At 45.3% G+C, this 18,984-nt stretch overlaps 1 protein-coding gene across 3 annotated transcripts in view; it reads right to left on the bottom strand.

The window, feature by feature from the left end:
- The window catches only part of MYO5B (myosin VB), a 461,360-nt gene that overhangs the window by 75,563 nt on the left and 366,813 nt on the right, over positions 1-18,984 (bottom strand). For all 3 annotated transcript variants that reach the window (XM_077135491.1, XM_077135492.1, XM_077135490.1), the window contains exons 21-22: positions 17,080-17,319; positions 9,519-9,752 (exon numbers count right to left, since the gene is read on the bottom strand). In XM_077135491.1, coding sequence (XP_076991606.1) covers positions 9,519-9,752; positions 17,080-17,319 — 474 coding nt within the window. The remainder of the gene's footprint in view (positions 1-9,518; positions 9,753-17,079; positions 17,320-18,984) is intronic.

Genomic DNA, 18,984 nt, shown 5'->3' with positions numbered 1-18,984 from the left:
TCACCAATAGACTAATCTGCTCAGCCCAGTGCACGGTGCTAGCTGCGGTAAAAGATGAAAAGAGGAGTAAGAGAGGCTCCCAGTTTGGGCCTGAGTGACGGCGTCTGCGCATTCAGCAGACTGTGCTGAGAGATAAATGGCCTCTCTCTCTCTCTGACTGAAGACACTGGATTCTGACCATCACTGGTACATTTTAAAGTCCTCAGGGAAGGACTTTAAAATGTAAAGGCATTTCAAAAATAACATCCTCAAGTACAATAACACATCTTTGACCACCATCACGCACATGGCATCAGAGTCAACAGTGACCTACTGGGATTGGATGACAGCCTGGAATAGGGGAGGCGAGATGCCCAACCTTGGGACTCACATGCACTCCTATCAGAGAAAGACCTTTCAAACTCTGCTAGATCCCTTTGGCAGTAAACCAAGAAAGGAGGCCCAAGGGATACTGGTTAAAGGGCAGAAGCCTTTGTGGGGTTTGAATTTCAACGAGGTATGTTGAAATACCATTCTCCCTTCCTTCTGGCTTTAACGCTAAGCTCAGGCCATCAAGAGGTGAGTTAAGAGAAGGGGCCCTACCCTCAGTATCACATAGAAAGAGTACAGAGGAAATGCCAGCTAGGCTACAGATGAGGGGCAAGGTCACTGGCCCTCCTCTCCTCAGGAGCTTGTGAGGCCGTGACTTCTATTTACAGGTGTCTCGGCTACTCCGGAGGAGGTACTGATGGGTCTGCAGGTGGCCTTACATGAAGCTGGTGCTCTAAGGCTCCATATAGAGGAATACAGATACATAACATAACTTTTTAAAATACTGTCATGGGGCTTGCAAAAAGCTCTAAGCACCTTGCTAGTGCTCCATTAACATCACCAAAGTCACATTTTCAGTCTCTTCCAAAGCATGGCTCAAAACTACCTTTCAGGAATGTTATTTCTCTGCTACAGGACACCGCTGCCCCCTCCCAGTCTCTCAGGTGAGTCAGTTTCATTCACAAGGTTGTCTGTGGATGTCGGCTGTGTGTCATACGAGTGAGGCCCTGATAACTGTGTTTTCAAAAGACCTCCAGGTAATCTGATACTACTTTAGGTTAAGACACCCCAAGGACATTATAAGCCCTTTCAAGGGAAGGGACTCTATGGAAAGTCAGGCAAATGGGGAATATTCTGTCTCCACACAGGATATAAAATAAGATAAGGATGGTCAAAAGATAGAGGCATGTAACTAGTTAGACCAAACTGTTATTCTTTACCAACAATTTATTGTCTCCTATAATTAATGCTACTGTTTTGTGTCTACTTAGACAGAAAAAGAAACATGAATCGGTAATGAAGATAAGGTATAAAATAAAAAGCAATGAATAAGAGAAGGGGAGGATGTTTTATCGTTAGAGGCTCTCACTTGCAAAGCCTAGTTCTGGCCCCTGAGAGCAAACCCGGCTAGGCTGCCATTTATCCATCAGACATTTCTGACATCTCTGTGCCAGGAGCTTTGCCAGGAGCTGGGGATGCAAAATGAAAAAGACTTGCCCTCTGAGAATGTCTGGCCTAGTGGGGTGAGGCACAAATACATAAAGAGTAATAAAACTGATGAGGGCTGTTGCAGAGATTTCTACAGTGCAAGGTTTCCCAACCTCACATGACTGACACGGAAGCCAGATCATTCTTTGTGGGGGAGGGGTCACTGTCTTGTGTACTGTCAGTTGTTTAGCAATACCTCTACCCACTAGGACCCCAATAGTACCCTACTTCCCCTTCCCTGAGTTGTGACAACCAAAATCCCTGCAGACTTGGCCAAGTGTCCCCTGGGGCAAAATCACCCTTGGTTGAGAGCAACTACTAGAGAGCGATTTACATGGAAAAGGAGCTAACAAGGAACAGCAGCTTTGAGGTCCCTGCAGGACTCACAGGCGGAGGGGCCATGGGAATCAGGTCCTGAGGTGGGATTTCATAGCCAGACTGAGGAGGGGTAATTCTCGGTAGAAAGAAAGCTGGTGCAAAAGGTACAGACGGAAGCATGGAGGGCATAGTTTGGGAAAGGGAAGAGTTCTGTTACCAGAATGTATGGTTCAGCCAGGGAGACTAAGAAAAGAAAAGGCTGGGAGGGGAGACAGAGTGAGACTCAGATTGTAAGTGGCGTCTCTCTCTCCTAATCCCACCAGAGTGGGGTCCAGCCTCCTTCCCCAGACTCTTCATGCCTAAACTTTTTTTCTTATTTATTCTGCTAAACTCTTCCTTCACTGCTCTTCACTGATTTCTTCTCATTTAGTTCTTAACTGTCACTCTTCCAGGAAACCTTCCTACTCGCTGTCCTCAGCGCTCTGTTCTTACAGAGGGTTCTGCAGTGAGCTGCCCCGTGCTGCCCCTGGAAGCCCCCGCCAGCCTTCGCCCTCCCCTGCCTGCAGCCGCCTGGACCAGAGGCTCTAAGAGGGCAGGGACCCTGTGGTCAGGCTGTCGCGTTATCAGAACCGGCCCACACCTGGTACTCAACGCCAGCTGAAGGGCCTTGCAGGTCGAGTTCAGGAGCCTGAACTTCCCTCAGCAGAAAATAAGAATTCTATAAGATTTTAAAAATTTCCTTAAATAGATGTTTATATTGCTGACTAAAGCATCCAGAATATGTAAACTAGTTTAGTCAGATAATCCAATTTAGGGAGGCATATTTATTTTTTTCAATACAACATGGGGGAACACATCTCAAATAATCTAATTTGCTATTAAATTAGAGGCAGTTCCCCCACCCAGTGACTGCCTGAGTACCTTTCAATTAGTCTGGTAAAGGAAATGATCATAATGGCATTTGCTTTTTCTGGTGCACAAGTAAAGTGCAACGGAAAACAACTAAGAGATGAGACCATACCATGTGTACCTCTTCAAAGTAAAGCCTACAACAGCCTAAGGAAGCCAGACCCGGCCCTACCACCAAGAGGGCAGGAGTCAGCCACAGCTCGGCCAGGCGTTAGGCCTGGTTAGGTATGGTATGGGGGGCAGGCCCTGTGACTGCTGAATTGACTTGAGTACTGGGAACTTTCAGAGCAGCCTATGAAGTAAACAGACCTGTATCATAGAATGAGAACTGTGCTTTCCCCTACCCACCCTCCAAAAGGCACATGTCATCTGACAAGTACAGAGCACATGTCATTATCCTGGGTCAGATCTGAACCCTCCATTCTTACAAATGCAGCCAAAGATCATGCAACTTCTTTGCAACAACCTATTGTCTAAAATCTGACCCTGGACCACAGTTTGGGAAAGCCATGGCTAATGATGTGTAGGCCTCAAAGGCTTCTATTGTTTGCCAGCTTCATTTCTTCCGCCATCTCCCTCTAAGGCTTTATTCATGAATCCAACCTCCAATGAACCAGGCTTTGTTATCCTAAGCCATACATCAAAGTGGCATTAGGGGAGATTTGTTTTTTCTCCTTACCTGAACAATTTTGGAGGTATGTCCATGTTCCTTCTCTTTAGTAGAAAGTAGGAAGGAAATGATCCCACACTCAGCTCCACAACTTCAGAGGGAGGTCAGAAAATGCTCCCCAAATGGCATTTCCCAGGTACTGGTCACCTCTCTGCCCTCCCAGCGAGCACACAGGGAGCTTGCTGGCAGACACTGCAGGTAACAAACTTCTACAGTCAAATAACCCCTCTTTATTGAGCTTTCAGGGATGCAGGGTACAAAGAGAGATGCTTCAGCAATACAGAACCAGGCAGGTATGGTGCATTTCTCTGAGCTTGATAAATAACACCTTCACTAGGTTTCAGGACTCATTAAACACCATTTAGCAGCTCCTTTGGATTTTTGCTCAATTTTGCTCATTTTGTTTTTGTCTTTTAACTCTTGAGGGCAATGTGACTTATGAGTGCAAGTTTCTTTGGGACAGCTCATCAGAACCAATCTGTTATGTACCCCAGAACCAACATTGTGGGGGGGCAATTTCTGCAACTATCAGAACCAACACTGGGGGGCAATTTCTACAACTATCAGGCTAATAAAGTAACATGGTCTCTTTTAAGTTAAAGGAAACAAATCCCTCAGTCCCATGCTAAAGAACTGCCTTTCCTAGTTTATCTTTGGGGGAGCAAATGTAGCTATGGGTTTTTGTTTTGTCTTGGTTTATCTCTTCGAGCTGGATATTTGTATACTTCACTGTACAAAGAGTCAACTGCAAGGTTTCTGAGAGAAAACCACGGGCCAAACTGATTGGAAAATGCCTATCAGCCAAGGTCACCTACCCTCTGTTCTGAGTAAATAAGCATTAATATGCTACATAAATGGAAACTTATTTAGCCAATGGAAAATGGGCTTAATAAAAAAAAGAAAAAAAAGTAGAGAGAAATTGCAAATCAATGATGAAACAAATGTGAACTATCTAGGATACATGGCTGTTAGGCACCTACGAGTCAGAGAAATGAAACGAGGAGTGAGCAGACTCTCTCCCACAGGAGAGGGAGCTCGCTGTCTACCCTATCATTCAAGAACATCATTCCCATTATTCAAAGACAAGCCCCGGAGAAGCACAGCAGGTTCTAGACTTCTGGCCCAGCATCACGGATGCTGTTTTTTTATTCAGCATCCTCTGTGTCAAAGCAAGGACCTAGGACCTAGGATGGATTCAAAGTAATATAAGTTAGTATTCATGACATCAAGGAAATTACAGGCCCTGAGTTGAAGAAATATTAAGCTAATATTTACAGGACTCTTACTATGTCCCTGGCACTGTAATAAACTTAACACTTTTGAGGGAGGTGCTATCATTATTTGCTTCTAAGGAAACTAAGGCACAGAACACTTAGAGTATAGCCAGGAAGGGGTACAGGGTGACCTGAGCAGTCTGGGTCCAGGCCCACGCCTGCACCACCGAGCATCCTATAGTCCAACAATGCAGAAGCCAACACGTGCACAGCAGCAAGGTCAATGGCCTGTACAGGCCTCAGGTGACTGAAGCAAGAGCTTCAGGAAAGAACTCAGGATAGGAGGGAAGTGGTGTGAACTGCAGGGATCAAGGCACTGGGCCTCGGGAGGAAGGGTGCAACGGAGGATGCCGAAGAAGAGGGGAGGAAACTCCAGATTTGGAGAATGACAAAATGAAGACGCTAGAAGGAAAATCACATAAAGAGGAAACTGTCACGAAAAGCTTTGTATAGAAATAGCACCAGATAAAGGCAGGAGCTGCAGTGCCACAGTATCTGAGGAAGGTTAACTGGCAAGAGCTGCTCAATAAGACGGGCCAAAGAGAAAAAAGAATGGTGTCAGTCAAGTCCTATTCCTTTGCCCCTCTTCCCAGGCCTACTAGGTAGCCTTTTCTTGTCCACTGGGTAAAGGGAATTCTGCCCCTTTGTTCTGGATTGAGAATTAGATCCCATTTCCTGCATTTTAAGGCTGTGCACCTCCCATTTAGTAGAAATTTACAAGCATCACCCTTGGCAGGGACAATACTTCTAATTCTGCAAAATCCTATGAAGACTTACTTGCCCTTTTTCTGACAGTAGATTTCTTTTCCAAACAAGCAATTGTTATTTAACTAGGAAGTGAGATGTTAAAGCAAAAAATCAACGCCCTTTGGATATTAAGACAACTTTGAAATAAGGACTAAAACTCACATCCCTAATATGGTCTAGTAGACATGTTTTAATTTCATTTAAACTCACAGAACCTAAAGTTGCCAAGGGAGAACTGTTCATCTTTATGGAGATTTCATGAGCTAATACCGCCCTCGAGGTCAGAAGGTCCTTCCTGATCTGAGCGCCCCCACCCTCCTACAATTCTCCTTGCTCACTGCCTCAGCCCACGAGCCTCCTTGGGTTGGTCCTCAACCCTGCCCAGCCTGTTTCCACCTCTGGGCCTGTATACCTGCTGCTGCTACATTTGTCACTTGTTCCCTAGAAATCCTCATAGCATCCTCTTCCCCTCACTCATGTGTCATAAATGACCCGCCCCCACAAGTGAGGCTCTATCCCCTTGACTCTGCTTTATTTTTCTTCATAGCACATGATACATAATACATATATTTTTTTCTGTCCGTACCCCTTTCCCTTAGTTTCCAAGTTTAAGCTCCATAAGAATGAGCTGAAGGACTTCTGTTTTATTTACTTTTGTACCAGTTTGTAGAACCGTGCCTAATACATATCAGTCACTTAATATTTGGGGTATGAATGAAGGGCTACTAACTTCTATGATTTCTGCATTGAGATAATGTCTTTTCACAGAAATGGTTGGTTTCTCCTTTCCCATAGTCATCAAACTCCTTATGAGTCATGAATCCTGGAGCCCCCGATTCTCACAACCCTGATAACAAAAGAATTCCTGCTCTGCACCTATGAGGAGAAGACTCAAAACATAAAATTGTGAGTGGTCCTCCTCTAGGTCAGACCTCTCTACTTCTACTTGGAAAAACCCCAAATCCAAAGTCTTTTTATTGGAACTACGCAAGGCAATCACCTAATGGCTGATGGTTCTGTTACTGAAGACATATACAAGGCTCACCCCCCACCCCCACCACTCTGAACCCTCAGGGGTGGGGGACCTGATATTTATCCCCACAAGTGTCAGTGACCCTCACTCAGAGCTAGGCTGCTCTTCCTCACACATTGCAAGCTTGCGCCAAGCCAGGCCTCTCTTCTGACCCCATGGAGCAACCCTTGGAGCAGATTAGGTATAATGAGCTATTTCACGGGCGCCATGGGAACCACCTCTCAACAGGGAGACCAAACAGCTGAGGCATACAAAACCACACAGGTGCACAAACATCCAGCACAGGGATCACTGGTAACTTTAAAAGAACAAAGCATACACACCCCACAGTCTAAAAGGGAAGGAGGCTAAAGGCCTAGGCGGGGACTACTCTGGGGAGAGGCCAAAAACAATGGACACCATTAGTAGAAAAGGATGTCATCCAATTTACCTGGTGAACGGAGATGGGGAGTGGGAAGGTGGGGACAGGAGTGAGGGTGCTGCCTGGGGCCCTGTGGATATGAATGTGACTTTTCGCCCCCAGGGAAGCCTGGTCTTGTATAGGCTAAGGCTGGGTGGCCACGTGGCCTGCCAATTAATATTGTCAGGGGTAGAGAGCCTAAAGTTTTCCAAGGATGCCAGTTCTAATATATTTGCTTCCTTTGCTGATAGAAATAAATCCATTAATTAAACATCTACCTGCAGTCGGCTCCCATGCTATGCTTCCCTTGTATCATTAATCTATCTCAAAGCAGAGGCCCCTGGGCTAGCCCAAGAAGCGAGACCAACTGTCTGATTATTCAGCATTTATAAGACAAAAAACATATCCCACCCATCCATGCCTCCAATTCCAATAAAAAAGGTTTTAAAGACTCTAGAGCAGTTGGAATTTTCTCTTCTACCTTTTCTCTTCTTGAAAAGAGTTGGACATGAGGCCTACAGGCTAAAATGTTGCCCATTTCTTCTCAAGTATTACTAACTTGGTATTTGCTTAGGTTTGGAGTCAGGGAAGGCAATTTTTCTGCTTTGCTTTCACTCCTAATATACCCCTTTTTGAATGACCATTAATTTTTTTCTCTTGCCTGTTCCAAGCTCTCATTTTATTTAAGGCTCAGGCCAACACACCCCCAGGAAACAGGAACAATTTTTTTAGGGAGAGGGGGAGGGAGTCTGCTTCTCTATTTTACTCTAAGAAAGACTTTCATACTATAAATTTTATGTTCCCTTAGATGAAGACCTGGGTATTTTTAAAGTGCTTTGAGTCCCCAGATCACAATGTTTAATGGGAAGTAAGGAGGTGAGGATCAAGCACTCTCTAAAGGAACAGAGATAGGACACCCAGGCTTTATAGATAAACTGTGTTAACTGACTTTCCAGGTGTCTACTCTAGACTGAGATGCACAGGTAAGGAACTTCCTTTTATTTTAACCAGTGTTGCCAATCTCGAAGTCCAAGAGTTTCCAGTTCTACACTTGGCCTCTTTTTGCTGCCTTGGGATCATACGTCCTTGCTATTTGTTCACATAGAAGGGTTATCATCCATCTAGCTGCTCCCAAGAGACCCCAGGTGTGGAATTGCATGTTAGCACGTTGCAGCCTTGTAGCTACATTTTAATTTTAACAGGAGTTAGTGAAGTTGATCTCAGGCAGTGTGGTGAGTAGCCTGGCAGGTATATATAGGCAGAGGGTCTTGTGTGCCTCAAAGCCACACACTAGGTAAGGGGGCCACATATGCCAGGCTGCCTGCATGGGGAAGTCAAATGTCTTACTTTTTCATGTAGTCCCATCTAGATCCCACCTCTGACTATGGGAAATCCCTGTTTTCACTATGTGTGAAAGCATGGCTAATTGGTGATGAAATTCTGTCTTGGACAGGAAAATGATGTGTTCAAGCTGAACATGAGCTGGCCTTATAAGCTGTTTTTCTAAAATGGAAGCCTGCATGTTTCTTGACTGTGTCTGAGGGCTCAGACCAAGAGAAGAAAATGGGGTAGCAGAAAACACAAGGAACTGAACAGCAGGGCCGGGGTTCGACTTTTCTTCTAGAAGCCATCAAATACAAACTCATGGAGTTGGCCAGCTGCATATCTAGAAGAGGCCTTAGAGATGCTCTAAACCAACCTCTCTCCACCCCCATCACCACCAATGAAGGAACTAAGGCCAGTGAGGTTCTCTGCATGCACTTGGTAGTGGTAAAGCAAGGATGAGAATCTGGGTATACTGAGATCTAGCTCAGGACCCTTTCTGGAGCGAGATTCATCCTGTGCCAATTTCTATACGCTGAAAGATGTTATTCCAACATTAAAAACAGAGAATCTTTCCCTCAGATTCCTAACCCAATGGGATTCTTCAATGATTGACAGGGACTAAAAAGAGGGCAGTGTACTCTTTTCCTGGTGGGCTGGGGGCTACTATAGAGATAGGGGAGGGAGCAGCCATTTCTGAGGTTGTGAAAGCTCTCAAATAGCACTACTGGACTTTCCTGGTCTTTGTACCCTGATATCTGAGATAGAAGAGTGGGGGCAAATTACAGGAAGTTCTATTTTATGGAGTGAGTCAGGTGGAAACTATCAGTACTCAGACCTTAGGAAAATTCCCCAAAATACAATGGCTGATTATGGGTAGGGATAATCCAGATATCTAGCGTGTGCCACTAATCCCTGCAGGCAATGACAAGAACAGCTGCTACCACCTCTGTAATATCTCTCTTGCCAAAAGAGTAATGGACAAGGACTCCTGCCACTTAGAGGCTTTGGGACTAGTTCCAGACCATACGGAAGATGCTCAAAGGCAGGCATTCATTGGCCATCCCTATTAGGGAATGCCACTCTATATCATTAGTGGGAGAAACACAGCACTCGTTAAATAAATGGATGTGTGCTTGTGTGAGTTACACAAAGGATGGCCACATTCCTGTCTAAACCCAGAGAGTTGTCCAGTCTGTGGGCAGGAGCTCCACCAAAGCCCATGGCAATTTTTACAGCCTGAAGAACAAAAAGCCTCTGGGGGGGTGCTCATTGTTTGCAGTCCACAGCCAAGACGCCCACACCTTTCTCCCACCTTGCACATACCTTTCTCAGTTCATTTTTCTCCCTGGTGTGGGTGTCCTCCAGGACCTTGCGCTCTGAATGCACCCTCTGCAGCTCTGTCTGCAGGCTCTCAACAACTTCCTGCAGCCTCAGGCTGTTGTCCCCACCTTGGTTCTGCTGGTAATGCGCCAGCTCCTTCTTCAGCTTCTCCACTTCCATGTTGTGGTTGGAGGTAATGGCGGACAATTGCTCTGACAATGTCTTGAACTCTTTGTTCTGTAGAGAGCATCAACAGACAGGCAAAGGAGGGAAAGAGAAAGAGAGAGGGGTTATTTGGCTAGGAAAAAGCATGAAAATGATCAAAAAAGGAACTTCCAAGGTGGAATTAAATCTCAATCACGGCATGCTCTAGTGCTTTCCTGGCATCTCCATAACAAAACGCTATTGTGAGCCTAGCAGGAATACAGGAAAACAAAATATGCCAATACCGATGTTACTAAAATAGTCCAAGGAGCGCTTATGAGCAGTCGCAGAGCTTGAAGCTGGCTGACGGCGGTCAGCCTTCTGTGTTGGGTTTGACAGCTCTTACACCCAGTTTTTAAGTTGGGGAACAATGTAGCTGGCTTCCTGGACCTGCTGCCTTTGCCCTTCAGGTATCCCTGCTCTTTTGCAGTCAGCCTTCCTACCCTTGGATTTGCTGGCACAAAGAGCTGCAACCTAATCGCTGGCTCTGAGACAAAGGACCCCTTCAGCATCCTCTCTGCCAAGGAGGCCCTCCACGGGCCTTAGGGATCACTCTCATCACCTGCCAGCAACAACATTCCTACAAGACTCCGACTCCAGAAACTGAAGCTCTGACAAAAGATGTCCATGCTATGCCCCAGAGGCTGGCTACCCAATCACGTACGCACTCAATCAAAATGCAGGTGCAATGCACTCACCCATATGGAGCCAGGTAAGGAGGGAGACTGGGAAGTGGATCATAAGGTAAGAGTCATGTATGAAATGCTGAAAATCTAGAATCAGTGCCAAGCACTAAACTCTAAATTAGGGGTAGAAACTGGTACCACAGGAATTGTGAGAATATCAGCTAAAAGCAGTCAGTGGGGAAAAGTGGAGAAGAAGTAGGATTCTCCAAATAATCAAGCAAGCAACAAACAGTCATTGATTATTCATTTCTCTTCTCTGCTGGGCTCCAAGTAGAATGAGTTATTGGCTAAAATATCAATATGCTGGGGCATAAGGGATCAATTATTCACATCAAAAGTTAAACTTCATGTTTCTATGAACTACAACTGCTCTAATGAAAAAAACTGATAATAAATTAAACGTCATGGAAAGCAGTAAGGGGAAACAAAGAAAAGCTACCAGATTCAAGACAATGCCATGTACACTGGGGCCTCAAGGTACACGTCAGTCTACTAACTGCATTGATGCAGAGACAGAGCTTCACCCCCTCACATCATGGAAATCTCCATTACAATCTCCTATGTCTATGTCTGGTCTGGCTCTAAATAGTCACAAATAAGAAATCCAATTAAACACCATCTGTTTTAAAATCCCAGTACCTGTCTGGACCACCCACTCTGGTCTGGCTCTCCAGTGGAGGCTGAAGAATATCTGCACCAAGGGAAGGGGTTCAGAGAAGGAATGCATGCTGCGGCAGCTGCTAATGACCCTCTGACTTCATCTCTGACGTGGGCTGGAAGTGAGGTTCAGCCCAGCCGTGGCCTCCATTGATATGACCTGGATAAGACCACCAGGAGAGTGGGAAGAGGAGTAGGCTGAGGAGGTCTCTAGGTAAAGCTGGTATAGGACATGGGGAGAGATAAAAAGTAAGGGGGTACAGGGCGGTGCAATGGTGGCTCGGTGGCAGAATTGTTGTCTGCCATGCCAGAGACCTGGGTTCGATTCCCGGTGCCTGCCCATGTTAAAAAAAAAAAAGAAAGTAAGGGGGTGCACAGGCATTTCCTTTTACCCTGAAAGGTTCTCAAGGTGACCTATGTTCTGCTGACAGGAAGTTTATGGCTGATGGAAAATACAATTTGTCTAGAAGGGGGTTAAATTCAGGGTTCAGAGTGGCTAGAGTCAGACAGAACTGTGTTCAGATCCTAGCTCTATTTCTGATCACCTGTGCATATCTGATCAAGTTATTCAAGCTTCCTGCACCCAACTTTCTTCATGTGTAAATGGAGATAATAGTAACTTCTATTTCACAGAACCGTTATCAAGATTCAGGGAGATAGTGCCCAGCTGGGTGGCTGGTACACAATAAATACACAATAAAAGTTAGACAGCATCATTATCCAGAGGCCTCTAAGGAGTCCCTTGGAGAGATGCTCTTAATTCTTTGCTGGCTCCCAGAGATGTGAGTGGGAAGATTCCCAACAGCAGAACACATAAGGCTCCATATTTCACCATTATCAGTATCCAAAAATAATCACTTGGAGCTCACTGAGACAGGACATTTTATATACTGATTGCGCTTCTAGGATGTCAGAAAGGAAGACTCCTAGAATGGTTCAACAGTCTCCCGCCTCATCCTCATGCCTCTAGGTCTCTGTGGCCATCCAGCCAAGATTGTGGGCAGAGGGTGGTAGGTGGCACTCACACCTTCCAGGCTCCAAGAAAACCTTGTGTTGCCAGGCTGAGCCCCCTAGAGCTGCCTTTGTCAGCATCACCCGTACAGTAGCCCAACCCTGTCCTGTGAGGATCTTCCTCTAGCATGAGGGAGCCAATCCACCTTGGGTGGACTGGGCTGGGGCTTTCCAGAAAAGCTCCTTTTCAACATGGGCTCCTGAGAGTCCTAAGAGAATGTTCTTTTCTACCCAGCTGATTGCTTAAAGCACAGATCTGTCCTCAGCTGGCTGCCAAAAACCTGTCAGGGAAGATAAACCTCAGACTCTCTGCTACTTGTTACTTTTTCAAAAGCTCATTTTCTCCCTCAAAAAAATTGGTCAGTCAAGATATTTTTTATGCATGAAATATTACTCCTGCCTGAAGGATCGGACATCCAGCTGTTCTTTCAATCAGTGATTCCAGGGCCTTGGCTGGCCTCTACAGCACCTTTACATAAGGCAGGAGAAGGCAACACTTTTGGAGAGACAAACTCCTGAGTTGCCCTTCTGGATGGACAAAGTCCCAGGGGTGCAGAGCTTGGAGAAGCCAGGTCCTCTTCCTCAGGCAGCATTGCAGCTCCTCGTCAGGTGAGCAGAGCCAGGTGGCCTTGTGCAGGCAGCAACCTGTAGAGGCCCTGAGTAGTTCCCAATCTATGTGCTACAGACCCCAGGGGCAAGGAAGGGTAAGTGAATCCCTGCAAGACAGTCTGTATAGTGAAAAACAACACATCCCACTGCCATTTATTTGGGGCTTGCTGCAGGCCAGGCATTATGCTACATGCATCACATATCTTAATTCATCTAATCTTCAAAATTAATCCTATGTGCTAAGGGCGATTCATATCCCCATTTACAGGGGGAAGAAATGGAGGCACAGAAAAGCCATCAAGCTGTGAGTTGTAACATGCTATATTCCAAATGTATATAATGCTCTTTTGAATCAGAAAATATTAACTTATTTACTTACTGAATACCTGCTAAGTGTACCGATACATTGATTTAAAAGGTTACTAAAGTCATAGATTTCTATCACATTTTTCAGATAAAATATATTTGCGTATAATCCTATAAGAAATTTCACCTTTGTTATAAAAGCTATAGACTCTACTGGCCTAGCTACCCTATATATTAAGCTTGAGCAAAGTCCAATTGGCAGAGAATGGGGTCCATGGGCTACATCATTTTGGTTCCTTGCAAGAATTTAAAAACTTTTTTAAACTAAAAAATTTCTTAATTAGAGAAGTTGTAGGTTTATAGAAAAATCATGTAGAAAATACAGCATTCCCATACTCTACCACCACCACATTAACACTTTGTATTAGCACAGTATCTTTGTTACAACTGATGAAAGAATATTATCATTTTATTACTAACTATAGTCCATAGTTTACATTATGGTGCATTTTTTTACCCACATATCACCCTATCATTAACTGAGTAGTGTCCCTAGAAACTGTCACTTAATTGCTGTAGGGTAATGTGAAGGATCATTACATCACAGATGACGAAAACCAATGGAAAAATATATCAGCACCAGGGACAGCTCCAACCCCTTCTAAACTGTTTTCTCTCTTAAGAACTTGGAGAGAGGTAACTGACCCAGTTTCCTTAGTTCTGTTGTATGCTTGTAAATTCAGTGCCAGATGTGTATCTTATCTGGGTATACAAGATTGTACAACATGAATATTAGACACTAACTGTACCCTGATTCATCTTTCACTTTTCTCCTTCCCTGAGCTCTGGCAGTGGGGATACTTTTATAGAGGCTCCCCCATCTACAGTAAAGCCTGGAATTGGGACCGTATGCAAACCAAATCTTGGCATTAGTGAATTTTTGAGCTAGGAGGTACTTTAGAGATTTTACAATCCCCAGTGAAGAACCCAAAGAACCCCAGGCTCAGTTAGAAATAAGGCCACATACTCAAGTCAACAGTGCTGGTTGTGAGTAAAACTGGGGCAGAAGCCAGACCTCTGTCCAGCTGGGATACTGTTCACTATCCCATACGTCTCTGACAAATGCCTTGGGACATCTTCATCTATGGCAACTCTGTCACCTATGTACTCTCTCCTTCTGGCTTAACAATCTTGTGTTTCAGGAGAGCAGCTGCCCAAGTTTTCTTCAGGCATTACAGGAAGAAAAGAAATCCATTCACTTCAGGCTGACACCATATGCTAAAACTCCAATAAACAAGTACTATTAAAGAGCTGGGACACAGGCTATGCTAATGCTTCTCTCACGACAGAGTGCCAAGCATGTTCTCTGACATCGGGTCATACACCCCACTGGGAAAGGCCAGCTGAAACAGGGCTAAGAGTCTCCTCTGGACTGATGAATCTCTCCACACATCCCAAAAGTCTGCCCAGGCAGAATATGCTCTGGAACAAACTACCAAGCTTCAGTCGTGCTACTTAACAGCTGTGTGACCTTGGGCAGGCTACTTTTCCTCTCTGTGCCACAGTGTCCCTATCTTTAAAACAGGAACATTAATACTCATCCCATAGGGTTGTGATGAGGATGTAATGAATGTGTGTGTGTGTGGGGGGGGGGGCATCAGAGTAGTGGCTGGCACACAGGCAGCATGAAGAGGGGTATGAGGACATACCTTCTGAGCATCCCTGTGTGCAGGGCAACCCGCTCAGGGTGGGGAACACCTGCCACCACCCACAGATGTTTGCCAAGCAGGAAGCTTAAGGCAAAAACTATTTTTAAAAATAGGCTTTTAAAATCTGCTTCTATTTGATGTTCAAGCATGTGCATTGTAAAATATCAGATTTATTTTTAACCTCTCAAGTAAACTTCAGAGATCAGCAATTCCAATGTGGGCCTCTATGGCTGGAAACTTAGGGCTGAGAAGGCTGGATCAGCATGCAGAGCTCTTGACAGGCAGCAGTGGTGCAAAGCCTACTTTTCCCTATTTGACACTTTGCTGGGAAGGTTAATTGGCAAAATTTGACTACATGGATGTCTTTTCTGGCTAGAAAGCTACAGCCACAATGAAGGTGATGATGATGATGATGGTGAAAATAATATATCATAATAATACATCAAATATAATACATCAAAATAATAGACTTCATACACTTTATGCTTGTGCTTTTCAAATGGCCAGTCTCCACACCAGAACTTTTCCTCTCCATTCCTCTATCCCTCTGGCAGTGGATGCCTTGTTCCCTGACCAAGTATCTTTGACCTTCAGCTTGGCCTTTCTGCCTTGCTTCCCATTACAGAGCTAAACCAAAGAAGACACCCTATTGAACTCACAGAAAGGACATAGATATCCAATGAAATAGTCTCTTCTCTGAAAGGCTGGCCTCTTCCAAGAGCAGGGAAACATGATACCTGTGCACCATTACTGGGGCTCCTGTTGAGGGCAGCTGGTTTAAGTGTAAAATGACATTTATTTTCTTGCCCTGTTGAAGTTATGAGAAGCTTAAAAAAGGTCTAGCATAGAACAGGCAAAATAAAACCAAGTGGTACCCAAGGTAATTCCTAATGGCCCTAATTCTCATCATTCTCCACAATCCAAACCACGCATACTCTTTCCTCCCTCTCCTGCCCATTCCCCTTTCCTTTCTCAGGAGGTACCAGAAACCCTCTGGGGCACTGTGGGAGCCTGGGTCTGTGGTCACCTTAATACCCTGCCTAAGCCACCTCTCAGCTTTGAGAACCCAACTTGGCAGTACGGCATCCAGGAAAGCACTTAGACTTTCCTAGTGTTTGTGAGTGAAAAAACTAGCATCACCCTCACTATGGCTCTGGGATCAGACAGACCCGGGTTGGAATCTTGGTTCCAGAATTTCTAATTCTACAGCTTTGGCAAGGTACTTGATATTCCTGATGCACCATTTTCTAATTTGTAAAGTGGTGTGGCAGAGGAGGGGTCCAGGGAAAGACTCCCTAAAACACACCACAGGGCCTTTTAAAGACAAGAACACAGGTTCAGCGCGGTCAAGTCTGATACTCAATTTCTAAGCAGCAGAACTGAATTTGAACTGAGTTCTTTCTGAATCCAAAGCAAGTGTTCTTTCCACTTTGCAACAGACAGAGGTGGAAGAGCAAAGTGGTGGAAAACAGGCTCTGGAGCCAGACAGCCAGGGTTCAAGTCTTGGCCCCACCACTGTCACCTGTGTGACTTGACGGTCATTTTCCTTCTCAGTTTCCTCATCTGCAAAACGAGGAGGATGATATTTACCTTATGGGGCCATTGTGAGGATTAAACAAGTCAACACAGAGAAAGCACTAAAACAGTGTGCGTCACAGCAAACCCTCCATAAACAGCTACTGCTCTTACTGAGCTGTGCTGCCTCTGTAAGGGCAGGAAAATGTGACTTAATTTTCTAATCTCAGTGAATTAATTTTCTATTGCTGCTGTCACAATTTACCATAAAGTTGGTGGCTGAAGATAACCCAAACCTATTATCTTACAGTTCTGGAGTTCAGAAATCTAAAAAGGGTTGTGGCAGGGCTGTGTTCCTTCCAGAGGCTCCAGGGGAGAAGCCATCCGTTGCCTTTTCTGGTTTCTAGAGGACACCTGCATTCCTTTGCTCATTTCCATTACTCCAACCTGTGACGCTGTCATCACATGCCTTTCTCTGACACTGTCCATCCTTCCTCCCTCTTACGTAAGGATCCTCGGTATCACACTGGGCCCCAGAGATGATCCAGGACCATCTCCCCATCTCAAGATCCTTAACTTAATCATATTTGCAAAGTTGCTTTTCAAAGGTAATAGATCCACAAGTTCTGGGGATTAGTGCACAGACCTCTCAGGGAGCAGGTGGTGGGGGGTGGTGAGGGCACCGTCCTGTCTACCACAGTCAATAAGTGCTCTTGCTGCATGGGTGACAACCCAAGGACATCCACCCTCCCTTGAGCCTCTGGCACTTGAGTTCCCAGAGGAAGCCCTGGGCCTCCCTCCTACATGCCCAGTGCCCCGCCTCACCCCTCAGCCCTGGACACCTGGGGGAGGGCAGCAGATGCTGACCTGGTCATCGATCTTTCGCTGCAGTTGGACCACCTTGTTCTCCATGCCCACGTTAAGGCGCTTCAGGTGCTCGGCCGAGCGTGCCTCGATCTTGAGGGCCTTGAGTGCCCGCCTGGCCCGGAGCCTCCGGACGGCGCACTGGAGGACGATGGCTGCGTCCCGCTGCTGCTGGAAGTGCCTGCGCGCCATCCAGCCCCGTGTGTACTTCTGGATGATGGTGGCCTTGTGCTCCATGAGGACCTGGTGGGGGACAAGCACACAGACTCCTGGGTCTGCACTGCAGGATGAGGAGCAAGGGAAGTTCACAGAGCTGCTAGAGATGAGAGCCAGGATCTGCCTCGATTTTAGGAAATAGAAGGAGGACATGCCCCTCTCAGATTTAAAGCTTTGGGGGCTATTAGTTTTATGAACAAGTTTTAACTCACTTCTGCTGTCTGTGTACCCACAGGCAATCAGCTGTCAAACTCTCACTTTTAGTTTCATTTTTTGTTTGTTTGTTTTCATTAGGAAACCATAGTCTAAACCCCCGAGCTAGAGGGGTCTAAACATCATCTACTTGGTTTCTCTTCACTCAACAGATAAGGGGCATGTCCTGCTGACAGTGAGTCAGGGACACACTGCAGTGAGAGTCCACATGGGTTAGGGGGAGAGCCAACACTTGGCCTATAATTCACTGTTGTGTTTTTTTCCAGCCAAGTAGTTGGCTTCCACCTTAAAACCACCAAGAAATTTAAGCATCATCAGTGTTCTCGCCCTAATACCCTGCAAAATAAATGTTTGTGGAACAAATGAATAAATAAGCAAAAAGCAATCAGCATGTTTGATAACACAGCGGTGATAGACAGAGCTAGGATTCCAACCTTGTGCTTATTCTCTATAGGCACTGCCCTCCAATGCACTTCCACGGTGACATCACACAGATGTCACCAATCTCAAAAAAATTCACAGAACATTCTCCTACTGGCTTGGGATTTTCTAGGTAAAATCAGGGTATGCTATACCCTGATACCTGACCACATTTGTTTCTTGATTATCAACTTAGTGTTTTTCTTTTATTGTTTAGAAAATATCTTTTCTGAACATAGGAAAAAATAGACATTTATTTTAGAAAATTAAAAGAGAAACAAAAACATTTTAGGTATTTCCTTTCAATTCATCTTTCATTTTATTTTAGCATCGATCTTCCGAACTGTGGGTGTGATTCTGTGGAACAGACAGGCCCTGATTTAGGGCACCCCCACCAAGAGTAGAGTAAAGAGTTTGTTCCTTACCTATAAAAAGGAAATGGCCTTTATCCAGCTCCTGGGAGGTAAACTCTAAACCCTGGGATTCCCCAGTGACAGGAAAGTCTTTTTATTCATGGTCCCACCTCCAACCTGTCAGTTTATGCTAATGAGAGGACTCAGGGCCCGGCCTCAACCCAAAAGGACCAACCCTGTGATTAGAGGGTGGAGCTTTGAGCAGGTCACGTCAACCCTGCCTCTGGGGACGCTGGAGGGTGAGGTCAACCATTAGGCACCGATTAAATCAATCATGCCCACATAATGAGACCTCCCAAGAAACAAAAGCTCCAATGAGCTTCCCTGGTTGGTAATTCACATCAAAGTACAGAGAGGGTGATATGGCTTGACTACACAGACTCAGAATACTCAAAGCTTCATACTTGGGGGAAACCCAGCCCTCATTCCATGTGTCTCTCTGTTTGCCTCATTCCAATTTGTATCTTTTTGCTATAATAAAACTGTAATTATATGTATCATGCACTTCTAAGTTCTATCAATCATTCCAGAGAATTATTGAGCCTGGGAGGGTAATAGGAACCCCTGGATTTGTACTCAGTCAGTCAAAAGTGAGGGTCGCTCTGAGAACCCCAAGCTGGCAACTAGTATCTGCATGAGCGTGGTT

The sequence above is a fragment of the Tamandua tetradactyla genome, chromosome 18 (assembly GCF_023851605.1).
Source record: "Tamandua tetradactyla isolate mTamTet1 chromosome 18, mTamTet1.pri, whole genome shotgun sequence".
In the NCBI taxonomy this organism is placed as follows: domain Eukaryota; kingdom Metazoa; phylum Chordata; class Mammalia; order Pilosa; family Myrmecophagidae; genus Tamandua; species Tamandua tetradactyla.
Note: the sequence above shows the minus strand (reverse complement) of the source record. Positions and strands in the feature narration are given on the sequence as shown.